Source organism: Pongo abelii, chromosome 1 (genome assembly GCF_028885655.2).
Source record: "Pongo abelii isolate AG06213 chromosome 1, NHGRI_mPonAbe1-v2.0_pri, whole genome shotgun sequence".
NCBI classification, from domain to species: domain Eukaryota; kingdom Metazoa; phylum Chordata; class Mammalia; order Primates; family Hominidae; genus Pongo; species Pongo abelii.
This window is the reverse complement of record NC_071985.2, coordinates 196,656,898-196,678,055: the sequence shown is the minus strand read 5'-3', so window position 1 is coordinate 196,678,055 and position 21,158 is coordinate 196,656,898. Positions and strand designations below refer to the sequence as shown.

Sequence of the window (21,158 nt, the reverse complement as noted above, 5' to 3'; positions counted from 1 at the left end):
GACTCAGAACTTGGGCAACTGATCCCCCATGCTAACCAGGGGATCTCAGCCTGTTTCTTCATTCACAAATGGGGTCCAATCCCCTTTCTAGGACCCAGTGAAATAGTTCACATAAAATACCCAGCCTCACACACAGAGGAAGCTTAATGATGCTGCTTCCTTTCAAAAGGGGAGACCTACTAGTTCTGGCATCTTGTTACACAGAGGGAGGCTGAAGGGAGCATTTTATCCCCTAGAAGAGGATATTTAAAAATAGTCTTTTCTGCCTAGGACTCAAAAAGTACGGCCCTCTTCTCTCCCCCTTTTCCCCCGATCCCAGCCAGGACTTCCTCATCCGCTGCCTCCTAGGAGCAGCTGAGCAGCGGTCAGCCTGTCTGTCGTGGGCCAGGCAGGTCCTGCCAAGGGTCCAGGAGAACAGGGTCTCAATGCAGGCGAGGCTGGCTGTAGTCCTGCCCTGCAGCTCTGGCTCTGGGGGCAGGGTGGGCTGGTGAAGGAAGGAGGCAGAGAGGGGAAGGGGGTGGAGGGAGAAGCCAGGTGTCCCTAAGCTAGGAGAGATGGCAGCAGAGGACGTGGCAGGTGGGAGTGAGGAACAAAGCTGAGCTCTGTCCTGTTGAAAACCACCCCAAACCTGGAAATCAGGCAGAAGGGGAGCAGTGTGTTTTTGCAACATGACAATGAAACACGGTTTACCAGGCTCACCAGGATTACTTCATTCTTCTGGAGAATGCACCTGGGTTTGACTTCATTGTCAGCTACTTGTTAAAAGCTCAGACTCTGGGTTAATTTGCAGAATTTTGTCAAATAGATGAGATACTCCCCAAGGTTGTGGTTTTATTGCCTTACAGGACATTAATCCATTTTCTCTCCAACCTAGAAGTCTTAGTCTATGCTCCCCACAACCACACCTGAAATACCTATAAATACACAATTCCTCAAATGCTCCTTGAGTCAGCTTTTCCATCCTACTGGTTCCCTCGTTAGTGAGTTGAATCCATCTCTGACGCATGTTCCTTCTATATTTGCATAAGACTCATGGTTTTGATTTTTTGAAATATATACTTGCACAGTCTAGATTGGCCCTATCCCACTAGTGGGGAAACTGAGTCTTGAGGTCACTGTCTGAGCTCCTCTTCATCTACTGTCTATACTCTCCCACACTCTCCCCTCACTAAGCTGCCCTCCTTCTGGCCCCCAGCCTGTCTTCTCCCCTGGGCTCCCCACTTAGTCATTCCATCTGGTGCTGGGAGGGAGAGGCTGGGGACACACTTGGGCTGTGCTTGACTCTCTGTGACTGCCACCATCATGGGGAGCATCCAGCCCCATCACAGCTGCAGCTTTGGTGAAATCAGCAATGACTCATGGAAGGATGATGAGTGATAAAGCCTAGAGACCTTTCACGCTGGACTGGCTTCCTCTGGTCTCTGAGATGTCTCTAATGGGCACTAAACTTATCCCGTTCCTCCTGCACCCCCAAAGTGACCTCCTTCTGGAATGCACTGTGTTGGTTTCCTTTCAATGATTTGGGGATTAGGGAAGGGGTTTGGAGCAGACTTAAGCCCAGGCAAGAAAGTCTGGTCCCAAGCTTGCCCAAATAAATATGGCCTTGATTCTAGGTCAGGATCTGGGACGGGGAAGAGGGTGGGTGACAGAGGAGGGAGGGGCCTCAGCAGATGGGGGCTTCCCTCTGAGATGGCCAGAGGGTGTCTCTGTGGTCCCAGTGTCAGTAGGGAGTGGGGGGAGGCAGTGCTCAGCCCTGCACAATGACTCCATGGCTTCAGCTTCACAGCCCCCTGTGAAGGAGGTATTGAATAGCACTCTATTCTATTTTTATAGATGAGAAAAGAGAGTTGGAGAGGTGAGGTGACTTACCTAAGGTCACACAGCTCATACAAGTCAGAGCTGAATTTGTACCCAGGTCTGTTTCAATGGTGTGCTGCCACTGGCTCACACTGGCTAGTGGGAGCTGAATGTTAGCATTTCTTCCCGACTCCACCTTCAGTGACATTACATGGCTAGCTTGGTGCTGGCCATGGGAGGAGTATTTGTACCATGGAAATTTGCAAGCATTACAAATCAGGATTTCTGTGTTTTGTCTTTTTTCTCCCTTTCAGAGAGCTGGTTGTTAAACATTGACTGATGCATCATTGATTGTCTTACTCCAAACCCTCTATGTTCTATGTCCCCGGTGGGTGTCCAGGACAAGACATGCATCAGAGCTGTCTCTGGGGATTTTATTTTTGTAGAGTATGAACCACACCTAGATACTCTGATGCATAGTCTGTGGTGGAGCCTGGGGAGTCTGTGTTTTGAGAAGCCACTAATCTAAGTGATTACTCGTGACTGAGAAACACACACAGATGGGTCTGGGTTTAGATCAGGATGCCTCTCGAATCAGAGAAGGGCAGCAAAGAGGGGAGAGAATAAACATCCCAGAAGAGGTCTCCCTCCCTCGGCTCCTCCAGGGCGGCTCCCTGAGGCGGCCAGACATGGGCCAGACCACCTGGGCTCGAGTTTCACCCTCTCTCCTCATCTCAGTTGCCTCATCTGCAAAATGGGGTTGATAATGCCACCTACCATATAGAGTTGTCAGGGAAAAGAAGTGAGTTTGTAGATGTCCTTAGAACATGTCTGGGACATATCAAACATCACGTATGTGTTTGACACATGTTTATGTTCTGCCTCGTCTGGCAGCAGGTTGTGACAGCTACTGGGTACAGCCCCCAGGGCAGACATAGCTTGGGATCTTCCTACCTTACTCATCTTGGCAATATCAGAACAAGCACAGTCAGCTCACATTTACTGAGCACCTACAAATCTCAGAATGGCAGGCATTGTTCAAAGTACCTTACTTGTATTAACTCATTGATTCACATGGGCACACTACTAGGATGGTGTTATTATCACCCCATTTTAGAGGAAAGAACTGAACCACACAGATATTAGGCCTTTTGCTCAAGGTTTCGTAACTGGGGAGTGACAGAGTCAACACCAGGCTACCCAGCTCCAGAGCCCTCCCTCTCCCCTATAATGACGCATCTCCTCCTACCCAGAGGCTCTGACTGCCTGGCCCCCAACTCATGCCCACTGCCAGGGCAGTCACCCTCCAGACAGGGACTAGAGGGATCTTTCTAAAGTATAAATCCAAGCCTGTCATTTCCACACTTCAAATACTTCCATGACTCCTTGTAGTCTTTCCAGAATACAGTACAAATTCCTTAGTACAGTTTTCCAAAGCTCTCCACCCCTCCAGCCTCACTTTCCTTCCTACCCTCTCAAATTTTTTGTCCCAGGATGCAAGTTCAGGCCTTAATTTTCCCAGTCTCACTGGCCCCTGTCTCCTTTGTCCTGTTTCTCATCCTTCTGTCCAGCACCTTTGTATGCCTTCTATTTCCAGTCAAGAATGCTTGTCTTCTTGACCTCTCTTGGGTGAGCTATTCTCCAAGAATCAGCTCAAGTGTCACCTCTTCCAGGAAGCCCCTCCTGATTGCTCCTGTACACATGCACAACAGAGTGGGTCAGAGGCGATTCTGCTCTTATCCTGAGACTTCTGGGCTTTCATGCCACTGGTAACAACTGCTTGTGTCTGGGTCTGTCTCCCCTGTGAGCTATGGGCTGAATATTCCTGTTACCCAAAGTGGAAAGAAGGATCAGCCAACTGAGTGGCTCCTGGGGCACTTAAACATCACTGAGAAGAGCCTGGAATGTAGCGACAAGTGTTTCACATCCTCCTCTCAGGGGCAGCTTCAAGGAAGGGCAGATGAAAATACTAGGTTGGTGCAAAAGTCATTGTGGTTTTTGTTATTATTTTAATGTCGCCAACCCAATACCCTCCACATGGTATAAGTGTTATTGCCGGGAAGTGGCATTAATTGTGATTGTTTATCTATTAACTTATTATAATTCTTTTTTCACCTCCAGGCTTTTACCTACACGTGACATGTAGCAGGGGCTCAGCTGGGGCTAATTAACTCGGGGTTATCTACAGACTGGAAGTTTAGGAGAGGGTTGATAAATTGCCTGGGGTGGAGGATGAGATCTTCCCCAAATTGCCTTTCAACCAGGAGGGTCTGGGGAGCTGGAAGGATTTCGTTTTGGACAGTGGTGTTATGCAAGTTTGGGGCCAGGGCTGACCTGCTGCGGCCATGGAAGAGAAGCTGAGCTCTGCCTACAGGGGGCGCCCTCCTCACCTTTCCTTGCATGGCGTTCAGCCTCTTCTCCAATTTAGTGTTAACCTGATATCTAAGGCTTGAAAGATGCCAAAGTTTTAGACTGCCCAGGGCCTCCATAACTCGATTTACCCTCATCTAGGTAACCAGAGGCCAACCTGACTCAGTGTGAAGGGCAGCATCTCTGGCCTTGGTGGGGGCTTGGGTGCTGGTGGAACCAGCCCTTCTGGTCTCCAGAGGCAGCATTTGGTCTGTTGAGACTGACACAGAGGCTGCAGCTGATCACAGCCCGGGAGGGGGCAGATTGGGGTGGCAGTGATTGGGATGACCTTCCTCCCTGTCACCCCTGAGCCTGGGCTTAGCTGCAAAGTGTTGTAGGGCCTGTGGCACAGAATGCCTCCATCCCCGTGACACGAGGACAATGACAATCGGGAGCTGGTGAAGAGGCTCTTTTGTCCAGTTCCAATTTTTTTTTGTTGTTGTTCAGACTGCCCAGGGCCAAGACCCCACGTGCTGTACACTGTGAACTGTGTGCAACCTTGCTGCTTGGCAAAAAGTTGTGTTCTCGATGCCAAATGTTGACACACTGAATTCAGTATCGACGAGGGACCTTTTAGAAACATTCAGCATAACATAATAGACTAATTCATTAGCACCCCATGGGTCTGAATGGGTAGGAGCTGAAGCTTGGAAAACATCGCCTTAAGGAATGACAGATGAAAATATCTTCCCCATGATATAACTGTTATTGCCAGGAAGTGGCATTAATTATGATTGCTTATCTATTAATTTATTATAATTCTTTTTTCACCTCCAGGCTTTTACCTACACATGACATGTACCAGGGGCTCAGCTGGGGCTGATTAATGCGAGGTTATCTGGGAATGGCTCAAAGCTGGTTGGAACAGATAATGGCAGCTGGGGTAATTAAAATGTCTTCTGCATGGAAGAAGCAAATTTGGAGAATTTTTTTTAGAGGCGAAGAGTTGGTGATGTGGGTTTCCTAAAGGGAAGGAGATAAATGCCAGATGCCACTGTCCTCCCAAATAAGCCACAACTGACCAATGGGCACAAAGAGGGAGGATCACGAGGTAGAGCCCTCAGCAACAGGGCTGGAAGAGGATCCTGAAGACCGGAAGCAGGATATGACTGAGGGAGAGGACCAGGGGGACACAGCCGGTGCTCCGACCGATGGGGTTCTGCTGGGAGATACTCTGGTAGACCCCACCCCATACTCCACTGCAGAACTGTGTGTATTGCAAGGGCTGTGCCTCCCTGGAAGAGTCCATTCTTCCTGACCCTCAGATTGTGTGGGGAGGAAGGACAGTCAGCTGGAACAGCCACGGACAGGACCAGGAGTCAGGAGCCAAGGCCTCTTGTCACTGATCTGCTATGAAACTTTGGGAAGTGCCTGATGCCATGTTTCCCCACCAGTCAATGGGGAGTGCAAACTGCCCTGTTGCTGGCCTCAAATGTGTAAAGAGGAAAATCAGAGGGCTTTCTTCTTGCTTTCTTTTTTAAAGTGACAGGGTCTGGCTCTGTCCCCTAGGCTGGAGTGCAGCGGCGCAATCATAGCTCACGGTAGCCTCTAACTCCTGGGCTCAGGCAATCCTTCTGCCTTAGTTTGCCTTCCAAGTAGCTGGGACTACAGGCCTGCCCAACTATGCCTAGCTAATATTTTTATTTTTGTAGAGATAGGGTCTCACTGTGTTGCCTAGGCTGGTCTTGTGCTGGCCCCAAGCAATCCCCTTGCCTTGGCCTCCCAAAGAGTTGGGATAACTGGTGTGAGCCACAATGTCCAGCCTTAAAATCAGAGAGATTTGGAACTGGTGAAGCATGGGACCTGCTGGGATTTCAGGAGGCTCCATTTCCCCATTGACCTCAATTACCACACCTGAACCAACATGGTTAGGCATTGTGTGGAATCTGAGCCAGCCAGAGGAGGCCAGGGAACACTTGGTGTGGACTTTCAGCATGATAGGTTTCAGCAGAGGGCTGTGGAGCTGGACAGCTCCCTGCTGCGAAAAAATCCTTGCTCTGCTCTTTTCCTGCAGAGTGACTTTGAGCCTCAGTTTCCACGTTTCTATAAAACTGGGAGAGTCTATGTCCCTTGGAAAGTTGTTCTGAATTTTGGATGGGATGGGGTATGTTGAGCACACAGAAAACAAAAGCAGGATATTTAGTTTATTTAACACTTACACAGTAATAAGTGCCAAGCATTGTTCTAAGCATTTTTAAGCATTTTATGACGTCAATGCACTCAGCATAACAATCCTGTGAGGTAGTAATATTACTGTCACCATTGTATAGATGAGAAAATGAGGCACAGAGAGGTTAAGTAACTTTCCCAAGGGAGTGGAAGAGTCTCAATTCTAACTCAGGCCAACTGGGATCAGAGTGGTTTTAACTGACTGCTGCTATGATGATGTGTTGACAATTTCACGGATTACTTTCCACATTGCATTGCAGTCATCCATCCATCCATCCATCCATCCATCCATCCATCCATCCATCCAGCCGTCCGTCCGTCCATCCGTCCATCCATCCAGACATTAATGAGCATCTACCATGTGCCAGCTTCTATTTGGGTGCTGGGGACAGAGAGGTTAACTGGGCACAGTTCTTGTTTCTTATATACACGAAGGAAGCCACCAGCTTGTGAGCTTTGTGTTGAATCCATCTATGTACACCCCTCCCACCCAAGTGCCTAGTGCAGTGCCCAGGACCTTGGAGAGCATTTGTGTATAGCTGCTGGATAAATGAATCAATGAATGATTAAGAAAATGAAGAAAAATGGACACTGGCCGGGGCTAGTCTCTGTTCCCTAGAGACTTTAGCACACCACAGCTGCCCTGGGTACATCATATCCCAATTGACCGTCCATTCCTCCTCTGTCTCTTCTCACCATCTCGTTCTCTGATGATCACCCACTTTCCCAGGTCCAATTGTGGACTGGCTGAGCATCAGTCAGTGTTTCTCAATGCGGCATCATAGCCATCTGGGGCTGGACGACTCATCTCCAGAATCTTGCCCATCACAGAATGTCTAGCATCCCTGATCCCCACTCACTAATTTCCAGTCTTGGTGACAAATAAATGACTAGCTCCCACATGCTAAATGCTCCCAGGGTGGGGGTTATGTCACCAGCAAGATTGCAGAAACCACCCTTGGGACAGACGACTACTTCTTGGCCAATCAGCTAAGGTCTGCCCATGGGAAGAGAGAAAGAATGCTCTCTAAGGTTCTGGGCACTGAGCTAGGCACTTGGGTGGGAGGGGTGTACAGAGATGGATCCAATACAGAATATAAGATGGAGCCACCAAGCAGAAAGCCTTGGGACATTGGGAGGTTCCAGTAGAATTGGGTGTGGTCACAGCAGGAATAAAATCTTCCTATCTCCTTCACCCACCCTGAGTACTGCCCTCGCCACCCACTCTGTCCGCATAGGGCTTGTGATTAAACCCCCTCTGGGCCTTGCTCCAAGTCCCAGCTATAAATATCCTATTAAAAGCATCTCTGCTTGGCTCAAGCCTCATTCCAAGGCCGGGGGGTGGTCCTTGAGTTGGTAAAATGGCAGGGCCTGAAGCTTTGGCCCCTCATGCCTGCAGCCTGGCTGACCTTCCAGGACAAGACTCTGGGGAAGGCACCACCCCAGTGACCCCAGTACCTTCCACATTAATGCCATTGGCCACTGGGGTCAAGATCGAAGGTCTTAGAGAGAGGATCCTAGTGTCCCCGGGTCCAGGAGTTGTTCTCAGCACCCTGAGATCTCAGGATGAGTGGGGAGAAAGTTGTGGACCCCTGGAATGTGCCCCACCCCACCTTCCCAGTCTTGCTCCTCTGCCCTGCTCTCAGCCCTAGACAGAGGTAGAGTTTCAGGGGTCTGGTAGCCTCATGCTAAGCCTCCATTGACTTTCCAGGAGACAGCATGGCAGGAGGAAGCCAGCTTAGGTGGGCAGAAATCCAGAAGGGATTCAGGGGAGCTGGCTTCACCCTGCCTGATCTCATTCGCCAGCTTCCAGGATCCCTTTCTCCCAGCATGGCTCCTGGCAGGTCCCCAGGTCTGAGCCCTGGATCAGGAGAATCGCAGGGTGGCCCCTGAGCTCTGCTGTGGGCACAGAGTGCAGAGGGAGGGACTGTAGGGAGGATAAGTGCTTAATAACCAGCTCTCTGGGGAAGGCGGCTCTTATTTGTAGCATTTGCTCACTTCCATTGTGTAAGCGCTCCTGTCACAGTGATTTCAAGCTACCAACATGACATGGAATTAGGAGGAGATAATGCAATTGGCTCTCGCCCGCTGGATCAAGCCAGCTCCTGCATACCGTGAAGAGCTAACTTGCCTCTTGGCCTTTGCTTACGCTGTTCCTTCTGCATACAATGTCCTTCCTCTTTCTCTCTTGGTGAACTCCTATGGATCTTTCGAGGCCTAGTTCAAGTATCTGGTTTTCTGTAAGACTGCCTCGAACTTCCCGCCTTCCACCAGACCTTCAGAACCCAGGGGGTCCTAGGTGCTGGGTAGGGAGAGCTAGCTGGGTGCTGGATAAACGAATGAATATGGTTAGAGGCCTACAGGGCTGCAGTGGCTGGGCGGACACATGCTGCAGGAGGCTTTTTGAAAAGCAACAGGATGGTCAGTGAGGCTGTCACTCGCCCCAGACCTGGGATGGGTGGAATAGTCTGCCCAGGGCCCCAGCAGAGTCTGAAGATGTCTATCTGCAAGGCAGTGAGGCTCAGGGTGGGTACCCTTTTGGCACAGGAATCTCTTTATTCTGCTGAACTCAGGCCACAGCTAATTATCCTAATGGGTTTAAATGGCCCTAAATGTTCTCAGAGTTTGGACAGGACCCATCTGGAGCCTGTAGGTGGGCTGGGCTAGCTGACAGTGAGTGGGCAGACTTCAGTATGAATGTGGACGGCATCCAAAGCGACATTTCCCGTGAGGCCTGAGATATGCGTGGGGAAGTGTGGGCTAGGAGCCGAGGGCCATGATAATCATAATAGTGAATACTTCCAGAGCTCCTCATGTACCAGGCACTGCGTGTTACCTTATTAACTCCTTTGGTGCTCACAGTAATCCTAGGAGGCAGAAGCCCATTTTGCAGAGGAAGAAACTGAGGCAGGGAGGTTAAGTGACTTAGCCAAGGAACCACAGTGGTGAGCAGAGGAGCTCGTGTTTACATTGGCTCCAGAGTTCACATCCTCAATTATAACATGATGCTGCCTCTCAAAAGTGGGCAGGTCACAAAGACATATTTGTGCCCTTACCTGGGGCCACCCCTACAGCCTGAGGAAGCTGCCGCAATTGTCTTCAGTGGGCTGGCCCAGGCTAAGCCACAATGACCTTGATCCAAGAGAGTCCCACCCCTTTCCCGTGCCAGGACCCAGAGGTACATTACCAGAGTGGTGAAGATGAAGTGGTAGTACTCAGTCATCATGCCCATGGCCATGGCCTGCAGAAAAGCAGAGCATTAGTGATCAGCAGGGAACCCCTGAGCAGCCCTCCCCGCATCCCCACCCAGGGTTAAGAACGGGAATGGCAGTGGGTTGGGGAAGGCTGGCTGCTTGGAGTAAGGTGTCCTCTGAGACCACCTCTGAACAGTGACAATGACTGCCTGGCAGACAGCAGTGGATTTCACACTGGAGTGTGCTGTAAAGTCACCTGGGACAGATTAAAATGCAGATTTTTGGGTCACATTCTTCAAAGATTCCAAATTCCGCAGGGCCCGTGGGGTCTAGCTGCCTCTTTTGAGGAAGCGTCTCTCGGCCTGCCACGCTTAGAGAAATGCTGATGGCGTCAGTCTGAGGCTGCCTTCTCAAGTACCCTGGACTCCACTCAGCTGAGCTCCCTGTCCCGGATCCAGAGGCAGTACGTTTTCCCCCAACCCTGCTAACCCCCTGGCCCAGCCAGGCCTGAGCTGGGAGGTCTGTCTTCAGCCTCCCCAAGAAGGGCTGAGACATCCCTGCTCCCTTAGTCCTGGCTGACCGCAAAGCAGGCCACATGGCCACTGTGGAATTCTTACTGTTCGCCATCATGAAGTCTACATTATCTATGGTTTATGTATTTTATTAGAAGCCTATAATCTATTATACTAATGACTATAATGCATTTTCTACAGAGTTCCTCAGAATGCTGGGCCCACAGAGGGCTCTGGGGAAAATGTCACCTGTTCAAGTACACTTTGCAAATGCTACCCATTCTCTCCCACCTTTGAAGAGTCACAGCCCACCTCAGCACCTTAAAGGCTCAGAGAAGTCCTGCAAGAAGCTGATTGGCTTAACTTCGTTTAAATCTGGCTTTGGCTGAGCTCAGAGTATTCATTTTCTAATTCCAGAAGTTTTAAAATCAGACAGACCTGGGAGTCCATTCTGGCTTCCTGCCTGAATGATCTTGGGTCCATTACTTTCCCCTCGAGCCTCAGTTTCCTTACCTATAAATTGGGTACGAGAATTGTCCCTGTTTCCCAGTGTGGTGATAAATGAGGAGCTACATGGATCAGGCAGAGAGCAACTGCTGAGTAAACCAACGCCGTCATTGTCACCATTCTTCTGTTACACATGCTGTCTGGGTGGTAGGGGTGGGGATAGGGGGGAGGAGAGGCACTGGGCACAGCTGATCGGGAGGCTGAGGGTTATGGGCTTTCTGGGGTGTGTGTGTTTCCTCGACAGCAGCTTTAAAGATGCCCAACGCCGGGTGTCAACTGCCTGCTGGGTGTCAGAACAAACTCCTGATGTTTTCCTCGTTGCACTGAAGCCTCCATAACGGTACGAGATGGGGATTATGAACCTCATCTACAGAGGAGGGGAATGACTCCTGGGCCTCTTGCTCCAGGGCACACAACGTGAAAGGGCAGAAGCAGAACTCAAACCCTCAAATGAGCCTTTTAAGTGCGGTGTAAAGGAGCTTCCTTTGTGAGGAGCCAGGGATAGAGGCTGCCATTCAGGCCTGGCACCCCCAATGGGGCCCAACTGGAGGATGGGACTTGAGCCCCTCAAGGCCTCGAGAACACCCCGGCTCAGCGTGTCTCCTCCTGCACCCCTTAAATCACCTGGGCCCTGAGGGGTCATGTGTCAAAGCCCCACAGAATGCCTCCTCCAGTCACTAGAAATGCTTTCTGGGATGACATAATTGCCTTTTACACAAAGCACCAGCTCAAATCAGTGTTTTTGGTTTCAGCTGTGGCACCCTTGGAGGGGGTGGTAGGCGATTTCACTGTTTATTTTCTTAGGTGACTGGCGGAGCTTGGCTCTCGTCCCCAGCAGGCCATGCTGAGCTGTGTTTGGGAACGAAGGCCCATCCAGGACTGAGAGCCATTCTCCACCCCCTCTGTCGCTGCAGAGCTGAGCAGATGGTACGAGAGCCTCGATAAACCTCCCAGCAATAGGAGAGTAACACCAAGTGCCGTGGGCTACGGGGAATTAGTCACTGGAAGAGGCGGTGAGGCATTCTGGGGGCTGTTCCTGAGAATCTGAGGCCTTTCTGCTTCCTGGAGTGCTCTGCTCCTGTGTGGCTGTGGGCACCTCCCGGCAGCCTCTGCCTCCAACCAGCACAGAGGTGGGATGGAAACTCGTGTCTACTCAGCACTCTCCCTGCGTCAGGCCGGGCTGGGCGGATCATCCGTCCTCACGCCAACTCACAGAGTAAAGACTGCAGTGTCCGTTTTGCTACTGGTGAAAATGAGGCTCAGAGAGGCAAAGTGACCACCCAAGGTCACACAGCGGGAAAGTGGCAGAGCTAGGAGTCAAACTTAGATCTGGCAGCATCACACCCACATTTGGGAAGGAGACGTGGGAGAAGTGGCCAGCAGACCCCAATCATCCCTCCCGGTGGCCAGCACTCACGCACCTGCTTGAGGATCTGGGCTGCCATAGTGTGGCTGCAGTCAAAGATAATGCGGAATTCCCGGCCTCGCTTCATCTCCTTGAGCAAGGGGCGCGAGTCGTCAGAGTCGATGGGGAGCTGACGGATCTTCAGGCGGATGTTGTATCTCGATGGGGCCATGATGAGCTCCTGCAGCCGGATGAGCCCTGAGGGGCCATGGAGCACAAAAGACACACGTGTACCGCATGTATCCACAGCTCCAGGCATCCACTTGGACTTAGGTGCACACACATGCCCATGGCCACAGGTCTGCAGACACACACGGACAGATACGTGGCCCACAGAGACTTGTGCACATGCATGGACAACACTGGAGAGCAGGTGGGTGTGCACATACAAACACATGGCTACACACACGTGCCTGTCGATATGGGCAGGAATACACTTGGGCTTATCAACACGTGTGTATATGTAGATTAAGGCCTGTGCACACAGTGGTGCATGTACACACATATGTAGATTCAAAAGTAGGCACAGAGAGCAAATTCCCACTGACCACACCCATCTGCTTCTCTCTAACCCAGAATGGGTGTAAAGCCTTCAGGGCCTAAATCAGAGTTCACCCTTCTTCTTCTGTACCCACCCCCAACATTGTGAGACATGGGACATGATTTCCCTCAACATCTCCAGCAAGCTGCTTCCAGGATATGGGCACAAAAGGCAGCTCCAGCCTCAGTGGTATTAACCTGTACCAACCACTGGGCTGGGTAAGGCCAGGAGGTATTTGTGTCTCCCCCCTCATCCCCACTAAGGGCAGGCTACCTTGGTAAACCTTACCCACTTTTTCAGGTTTAGTGCAACCACCTCCTCCATGAAGACTTCCTCTTTTGCTCTGTCCAGAAAAGATCACCCTCTCCTCCAACTCAGTGGCCTCCTCCCTCAGCAATGGCCTCCTCTGGCCCCACCTCATTCCCCTCATCCTGCCACCAGCACGTTGATATCTGGGGCTGGGTTCCCACCACCCCCAGCACAGGGCCTGGCACTCAGGTGGTACTCAACAAAAGTTTCCATAGTTGGATTGACTTACTGTGTTTTTTTTTTTTTTTCCTCCCACACTGAAAAATCTATCCTCTACCTTGGTTGGCATTTTTGTAAAACCACTTAATCTGGGGACTTCCAGGGAAAACTGAATGTCATTTCCTGGAGACAAATGGCTTACTTAGGTCTAATTAAGTTCGTTTCTGTCCCTATTTCAAGGTCCATTTTTGCTGACTTCTTTCTACATAGCCTGGGAGCAAGCCTGCTTGTTACTCTCCATATACTTCCCGCCCCTTCCTCCCCTCCAAAGAAGAAGCTGAGCCAGCACACGGCCAGGTCCCAAGAGGGCCATCCCCTCCTGCCTGCTTGGTCCCTAGTCATCCCCAGGACTCAGTGTCTGGTCCTGGCCACACAGTCCACACAGCATGTCCCACCCCTGCCCCCCACCACTAATGGCACTTCGATTTTCCTTTGGGGAAAAACTCCTCCCCCACTCTTAGTTTCTGTGACTCAGAAGGGGTCCATCGTCAGCTCTAGGGGCAAAGCGCATGGCCCCAGCCTGGGAATAGGTATTGACTCAGAGATAGGTACAATACCATCGACTCCCAGAAACTGTGTTAGAACAACTGGCGCAAAAAGAGGGTGAGAAACACTCCCTTTTTCACTCAACTTCAAATAGGGAGGTTGTAAGTCCAGGGTCCCCACGTAGACCTTGAGAAGGATTCCACCAGGACAGATGTCAGAGAGAACAAGTAGCAAAGAAGTCCTAATGATCTTCACTTCAGCCTGTGGATCAAATGGTGCCTGAAGCTAAAATTAGCTCCAAACTTTCCAGTAAAGGAAACCAAATTGCTGCCCCTCAACTTTTTTTGCTTAAGCCAGTTTGCACTGGATTAAAGTTTGCAATCAACTGTTACTCCATCTGGAAAGAGTCCCCCTGACCCCACTCAGATAGCCCTCTCCAAAAGCCTTCCGGCAGAGAGTCCCAGTTTCCAAAACAATCTCTGGTACACATCCCTGAGTCTGTTCAGCAGTTATTCCCATTCCTGAGGGCTGGACATCAGGAAAGCAATCTGATTGGTGTCCATCATCTCACTTTGCTTTGGGGACAGAAATGTATGCTTGCAGCCTAAGCCTCCTAAAGAGCTTCCACACAACCTTTGCCATGACTGGGCATCAGGAACCCCCAGCCCACTGAAGACTCAAACCCATGTGCTGGAGTTAGGAGACGGCTATGTAGTCCCGGAGTGGTCCGGATCAAACAGGTGCCCTGTGCTTCCTAATACCAGACTTGATGGGGAGGAGGAAGAGGCTATCAGTTGACCTTCACATAGAAGGGAGAGGCCACAAGCTATCCCAAGACACACACACAGGCTATCCCCCTCCCAACGTATCCCAGAAATTCTTGATTAGGTTGAATGATGCTTCCCTTTCATATCTGTTACCCTGTGAGGTCCAGGGTACACAGTTTGCTCCTCCCTGTTTGGTTTTCAGACTTATGTGCAGCATCAGCAGGCACGTGGGCTTTGGGGACTCAGGCTATGAGGACTGGGACAGGCTGGATGCTGGAGCAGAGGCCACCAGGGCCTTCTTGTCAGCCAAGCACATCGCCCTGTGTAATGCATGGTGACCCACATTCTCCAGCAGCAAATGTCAGCCCTCCTTCCCATCAGTGTATTCCCAAAGGAGACCAGAGGCTCCTCTCAGCCCACTCCAACAGAGGACTAGGCTCTCTTTGTTTGCCTGAGATGAGCTTTCCTTTCTGGCTGCTCCCCTAATCAATCTCTCTTAAAATATCTGCAGTGAATCATGGTTGTTGGAATCATGCTTTTCACTCACAAAGTGCTTCTGCATTCATTACCCTATTTAACCATCTCCCAATCCTAGAAGGCATATAGAACAAGGATTTTCATTCCAATGTTACAGATAAAAATCCCAAGGACCACAGAGGTTAAGTAACACCACAGAGGTTAAGTGATTATGGAATCATAATTAGAGACCCAACAACATTTTGGCTTCTAGGCTGTAGCCCTTTTCTTCATCCCAGGTTTTTGTTTGTTTGTTTGTTTAATCCCATCCTTTCACCCTCAAGATGAGTTTGTCTTTATGCATAGAATAGATAAGGCACAAAGCTCGTGGGGCAAACACTGGCTGCCTTCTCAATAGCCATTCCCCTTGGGGGAGATTGCAGCCATGACCCCAATTCTTCACCTCTCCTTATAACCACACCCTTTGCCATGTAACTTTGCAGGGCCCTCCAATTGGGCTCACCCATGTGAATTGTTTTGGCCAGTGGGATGTTGGCAGGTACCATGCAGGCAAACAGTTGAAATGGAATTGTACGTTGGGTTTGCTCTCTTGCCCCTCTGCAATTGTCATGACAATGTGGCTGGGCTATCCTGCTGGAGGATGAGAGACAGGTGGAGAGCTGAATACACCTGCATCTCAGTCAAGGCCAGCCTAGATCAACCAACAGCCAGCTGACCCCCAAGCAGGTGAGTGATCCAGGTGAGCCCAGAAAAACGACCTAGCCAACTTCAAGAAATCACTGACCCTGAGGACTTGTGAGTTAAACAAATGCTTATTATTTTAAGCCACTGAGTTTTTGAGGTGGTTAGTTACACAGCATTATTATAGAAAGAGATAACAACTGCACTCCCTTCCAGCATTCTAAATGAACTGTGATTGTGTTTGGGTGAAAATGCACCAGTCCCATGAGATGACTCGTGATTGGCAGGAGCCAATCAGTGGCAATCCCATTTCCATCTGACAATGTCTAGAATAACAGGCATGGACCAGTGAGCTACACAGGATTGTCTTCTAGAAGGTTCTGAGACAGATCTTCCTCTTTGATAAGAGGCATGAGTCACATTAAGAAAAATCTCACTGGGCAGGTTGTGGTGGCTCATACCTATAATCTCAGTGCTTTGAGAGGCTAAAGCAGGAGTTTGAGACCAGCCTTGGCAATACAGCATGACTCTGACTCTATAAAAAAATATAAAACTTAGCAGGGCATGGTGGTATGTGCCTGGGTTCCAGCTACTTGGGAGGCTGAGGTGGGAGGACCGTTTGAGCCCTGGAGTTCAAGGTTGCCAGGAGCCATGATTGTGCTGCTGCATTCCAGCCTGGGTGACAGAGTGAGACCCTGTCTCTAAAATAAAAAAATAATGAAGAAGAAAATCCCGTTGGCCTCTACCTCCTGTATGCCACCTACTGCATGCTCCGAGCTTCAGCAGCCCTATTGTGACTATGAGCTGAAGGCCAAGAGAGCTGTGGCAATACTGACCCAGCACCCTGACTTTGTCAAGCTGCTAAATCATCCCAGGAAAGGCCCATCTCCAGAATTCTTGTCAGTGAGATAACAGTTTATTGCTTGAGTCAGTGTGAGTTGGGCTGTCTGTTACTAGCAGCCAAAACATCCTAATGGACACGATCTCCAAAGCAAACACAGACAAAGCCCACTGTGGAGTACTTCCCACTCCATGGGTTTGATGACCCATACATTGTCCTGCCCTTTGACATATCCGGATGCTGGGAGCACACTTCTTTCTACCCACTATACATCATCAAAGTTATATTATTTGGCTGACGCCAACCCTGAGCCCCTAGTTTTCTTGATCAAACTCACTGACCCATTGACTCCCCTATGTTTTAAATATTTGTTGAACTGAACTGAGTTGAATTTAACTGAATCAAATGGAAAATGAAGTTGAATTAAACTCTAATTAAATATTGAAGGAAAGAGTATAAGGATGAAAAAATGAAGATGTTGCTATCCTATCTCCTTTTGAGAAGTTAATTGTATTCCAGAGGAGTGGGTACCTGCCCAGTGATCACAGGTAATTCCAGGCCATCACAGCTGAGAATGAAGTGACATGTACTTATAGTCAGAGCTAAAAGCACTTGTGGGTAAGAGCTGCAGACCTGAGCATCAGCTCTGGCCAGTTTTGCTAGCACGGTATCCATCATCATGATAAAGCACCTTTTCCTCTGCAAAGCCACTTCCTCCACCCTCCATCTAGACTATGTCAGTGTCTGCTCTGACCACTCCGTACCAATGACGTTCCAGTTACATGTCTTCAACATTACCCTGTTCACATCCCTTTTTTCCCTTCCATTCTGGCCCCATGTTCTCTTCCAAGCACTCCTTGAATTCTGGCCTCCTTTGCTCCTGCCTGGACCAGTGCAGTCTGCTGTGCCCTAGTCTCCTTGCTCTAGGCTCTCCTTCCAACCCTCCCTGTGCATTGCTCTTAGAACCACCTTCTAAAACTCTGCTTTGATTATTCTACTCCTTTGCTCAGCAATACTCAATGATCCTTGGCTGCTTTAAAGATAAAACCTGAACTCTGAGGCTGGACATCAGAGACCTTGCATAGCCAGCTACACTCTGTTAATCTAACTTTTTCTTCCCACCTTCCATACCTGAATCCTCTCCCCTAACCAGGCTGTCCTCTTGGTTAAGCTGCTAGGCACAGTCCAACCTAGTTTTTGCTCATGCTGTTCCCTCCACCCGTAATTCCCTCATGATTCCTCTCCTCATTCATCTATCCTCTCCTCATTCATCTATCCTGCTCCAATCTCTCCTCCTCTGGTAAGTCAGCTCAGACCAGCCAAGGCCATAGAGCTTCCACTCCCCAAGTGGTCTGGCTCTGACTAAATGCATATGCCATTTCATTCTTAGCTCTGATGGCCTAGAATTATGTGCAACCTCTGGGCAAGCACCCATTCTTCTATACTAAGATTAACTTTTCAAAAGAAGACAGGATGACAACATCTTCGTTTCTTCACCCGTATACTCTTTCCTTCAATATTTAATTAGGGTTTAATTCAACTTGATTTCCAATTCAATCCAAACTAATCCAATCCAATCCAATCCAACTCAGTGCAACAAACAATGAAAAACATCTACACTGTACCAGACCCTGTGTTACATCCTGGAGGCGCTGAAAGCTCCTGGCCTGGAAGCAGACACAGACTCACAGACAGATAATGATTCACAGTGGTACATTAAGAAACAACTCCACAATGCAGCAGAAACACTGGAGTGGCTGAGAGGTGGGCAGGGGCGCCCCTCAATGGCAAGGTCTTCATGCTGGGGTGAATAAGCCGGGCTGGGGATCCCTGCTCTCAAGGATCTTCTGTCGGGTGCTTTGGAAATAGCAGGAACTCAATAGATGCTTGTAGAAGCCTGAGTTAAATAAACAGCTTTCCAATTGTCTTTTCTGAGGGAGTCTCTCCCTACTATTTCCAGTCCCCATTAGGAGGTAATCAAAAGCTGACATTGAATCACAGGCAGCTGAGAGCTGGAGGGCTCTTTCAAGGCTGGATGCAGTAGCTCTTGACACGTGGGCAGAGCAAGGCCAGATGGGTTAAGTGACTTGCCAAGGTCACTCTCTCTTAAGAGGCCAGGCTAAGAAATGTCTTGGGACTCAAGTCTTTGGAAAGAAAGAGGAGAAGAAACAGCTCCATGCTGGCTAGCAGCACGGACTTTAGGCTCAAACAGGCCTGTAGGTGCATGCTGGCTCTGGCACTCACTAGCTGGGGTGACAGTGCACAGGGCATGTCACCTCTTTGGGACTCAGTTTCCTCATTTCTAATTCATCGCTCCAGGGAGTTATTATGAGATTTACATGAAATGAAATAAGATCACACTTGCCCCACTTGGTTCGCAGCAGGTAAACAGTAGCCTTCTTTAGCAGATGAATCCAGAAGCATGTATGAATTCCATCTCTAGGGGACTCTCCAGGTCTGTCCTTGCCCCACACATCCTCACAAGGATGACTTAAGGATGAAGGCAGGGACCGGGCAGCAGTCAGTGCCCTCAGTGGCTCTTCTCTCCCTTCTCCCTTTCCCGCTTGCTCTTTTTGTGACTTATGGCAGACCATTAGTTCTCTGTACATAGAGCTACATGGAGATGGCTCTGTTCATGCAGATGGCTATGTTGTCCCCTGTTTGTGTTTCCCTACAATGTAGTGCTTGCCAAGACCAAGAATTGAGTTTTGGTGTGTTGTGGTGACTCACACCTGTAATCCCAGCACTTTGGGAGGCCGAGGTGGGAGGATTGCTTGAATCCAGGAGTTAGAGACCAGCCTGGGCAATGTAGCCAGACCTTGGCTCTACAAAAAAATACAAAATTAGCCAGGTGTGGTGCTGCATGCCTATAGTTACAGCTATTTGGGAGACTGAGGTGGGAGGATCTCTTGATCCCAGAGGTTGAGGTGACAGTGAGCTGTGATGGCACCACTGCACTCTAGCCTGGGTGACAGAAAGAGTGGGTTTTGTTTATCCAAGTATCTCCAGCTCCCAGCAATGAATGAGATCCAAAGGAAAAGCCAGAGTGCGTTTGCTGGGTTTGTTGGTGGTTGTCTACCAGGCATGTGCTCTGGGCCCTCTCTAAGGGCCTGGGACTTGAGAGGCAGGGGGTATCACATTGGAGCAAGGGTTTTCTGGAAGGCAGGGCCCAGGCTGGACTTGGAAGGCAGGGCAGGAGTGGGTCAGGTGGGTCCTACCCAGAAAAATGTGGGCAGCATTAGCTCCAGCTGGCAGAGCATGTGGGACAGGTGCAGCCACATCAGGGAGCCCAGCTTTGGGTCCGCAGCTCATAGCCACAGGCCCCAGAGCCCATCTCCTCCCTCTGTCCTGGCTGGATGAGACAAGAGCCTAGTGCTGACGTCCGCAAGCTTGGCCCTGGCTGCGGTCAGCGGTCAAGTGGGTATGGCAGGGGCTGGTGTGTGTGTGAGCAGAGCTGGGCATGTGCAGGTGTCTCTGTGTGTGAGTGTGGGTAGAGAAGAGTGTGTATGTGGTGGGAGCAGGTGTGAGGAGGATGAGAAGAACCAACCTTCAGTGCTCACTGCATGTCAGTGCTTGTCACTGTCATCTTGTAATCCCACATTTTACAGATTTACATTATATAGGAAACTGAGGTACAAAGAGGCTACTCAGCCAGCAGGTGATAGAGCTGGGATTTACACCCAGGTGGTTTGGCTCCAGTGTGTACACACTTAACACTAGGCCACGCCATAACCTATGTGTGTGAGTGTGCAAGTGTAAGGGTGGATGTGTTTGCAGCAGATGGAAATGTGTGAGCATAAGGGCGTGGGCAGGTGGGGGCGTGGCTTGCAGATTTGTGTGCTGCTGCTAGGGTGGGTGTTCAGCGCAGATTTGAACACTTGTGCTGCTCGAGGAGGTGAGTGTGAGGCAGGGGTGAGGTGCGCTGGCGCTGAGTGAGATATGAGTGCGGCTGGGGTGCACGGGGTGTGAGTGGGTGCAGGGGTGAACATCAGCATAACCGAGTGGAACTGGGGTATGGAACAAAGCCTCTTCCCCCGGGGCAGCTGTGCCGAACAAACAGACAAGAGCCTGATCCTGGGCCTCTGCCCCCCTCACCCGTTGCCCTCAGCCTAGCCAGGCCTGGCCACCCACCTGTACTGTCATCATAGACCACGGTGGCTGACCGCCACTTGAGGTACTGGACCAGGTCGAGGATGGCATGGCTGAGCGAGGCGTAGTCAGGGTAGAGGTTCACGTAGAAGGTATCCTTGTTGTCCAGCGGGTGGTGCTTCCAACGCAGCTGGATGTGTGGCACCTCCAGGGCATTGCAGATGGACTGGACAGCGTTGGTGCAGGAGCCCTGCGATGGGCCGAAGATCGCCACCACGCCCAGTGCCAGCTGGTCACAGGCTGCAACAGAGGGTAGGGCAGCACAGGGGTCAGCATGGGGGCTGTGGGTATGGGGACAGTGATGCTGATGATCCTGTAAACATGTGGGAAAAACAGCAACTGGAACCCTCGGTGGGTGCACAATGGATGAGCAATCTGAACCTCAGTTTCCTCATCTGAAAACAGGGGTTCTAACAGTCCCTGCCTTGCAAGATCACATGAAAATGGAAAGACATGGTTGTGGGAGACTGAAGCACAGTGCCAGGGTACGTCCCTTTTCCTTAGGAAGTGCCCATGACAAAAGCGATCACCACCTTTGATGTTATCATCCTGGGATTAGCATCACCAGCTCTGTGCCAGGTTCTGTTCTTGGGGGGACTTGAGAAACAAATAGAATCAAACTGGCTGATGATGCTTCAACTTCAACCTCTAGCCCGGCCTGTTCCCTACCGCTGACCTGTGCATCTCACCTCTTA

The 21,158-nt window shown here is 50.2% G+C and overlaps 1 protein-coding gene across 1 annotated transcript in view; it reads right to left on the bottom strand.

Annotated features, from left to right (window-relative positions):
* GRIK3 (glutamate ionotropic receptor kainate type subunit 3) overlaps positions 1-21,158 on the bottom strand; it is a 238,019-nt gene that overhangs the window by 64,724 nt on the left and 152,137 nt on the right. Inside the window, exons 3-5 of the mRNA XM_024252633.2 lie at positions 20,446-20,703; positions 12,010-12,191; positions 9,563-9,616 (exon numbers count right to left, since the gene is read on the bottom strand). Of these exons, the coding sequence (XP_024108401.1) occupies positions 9,563-9,616; positions 12,010-12,191; positions 20,446-20,703 (494 nt within the window). The remainder of the gene's footprint in view (positions 1-9,562; positions 9,617-12,009; positions 12,192-20,445; positions 20,704-21,158) is intronic.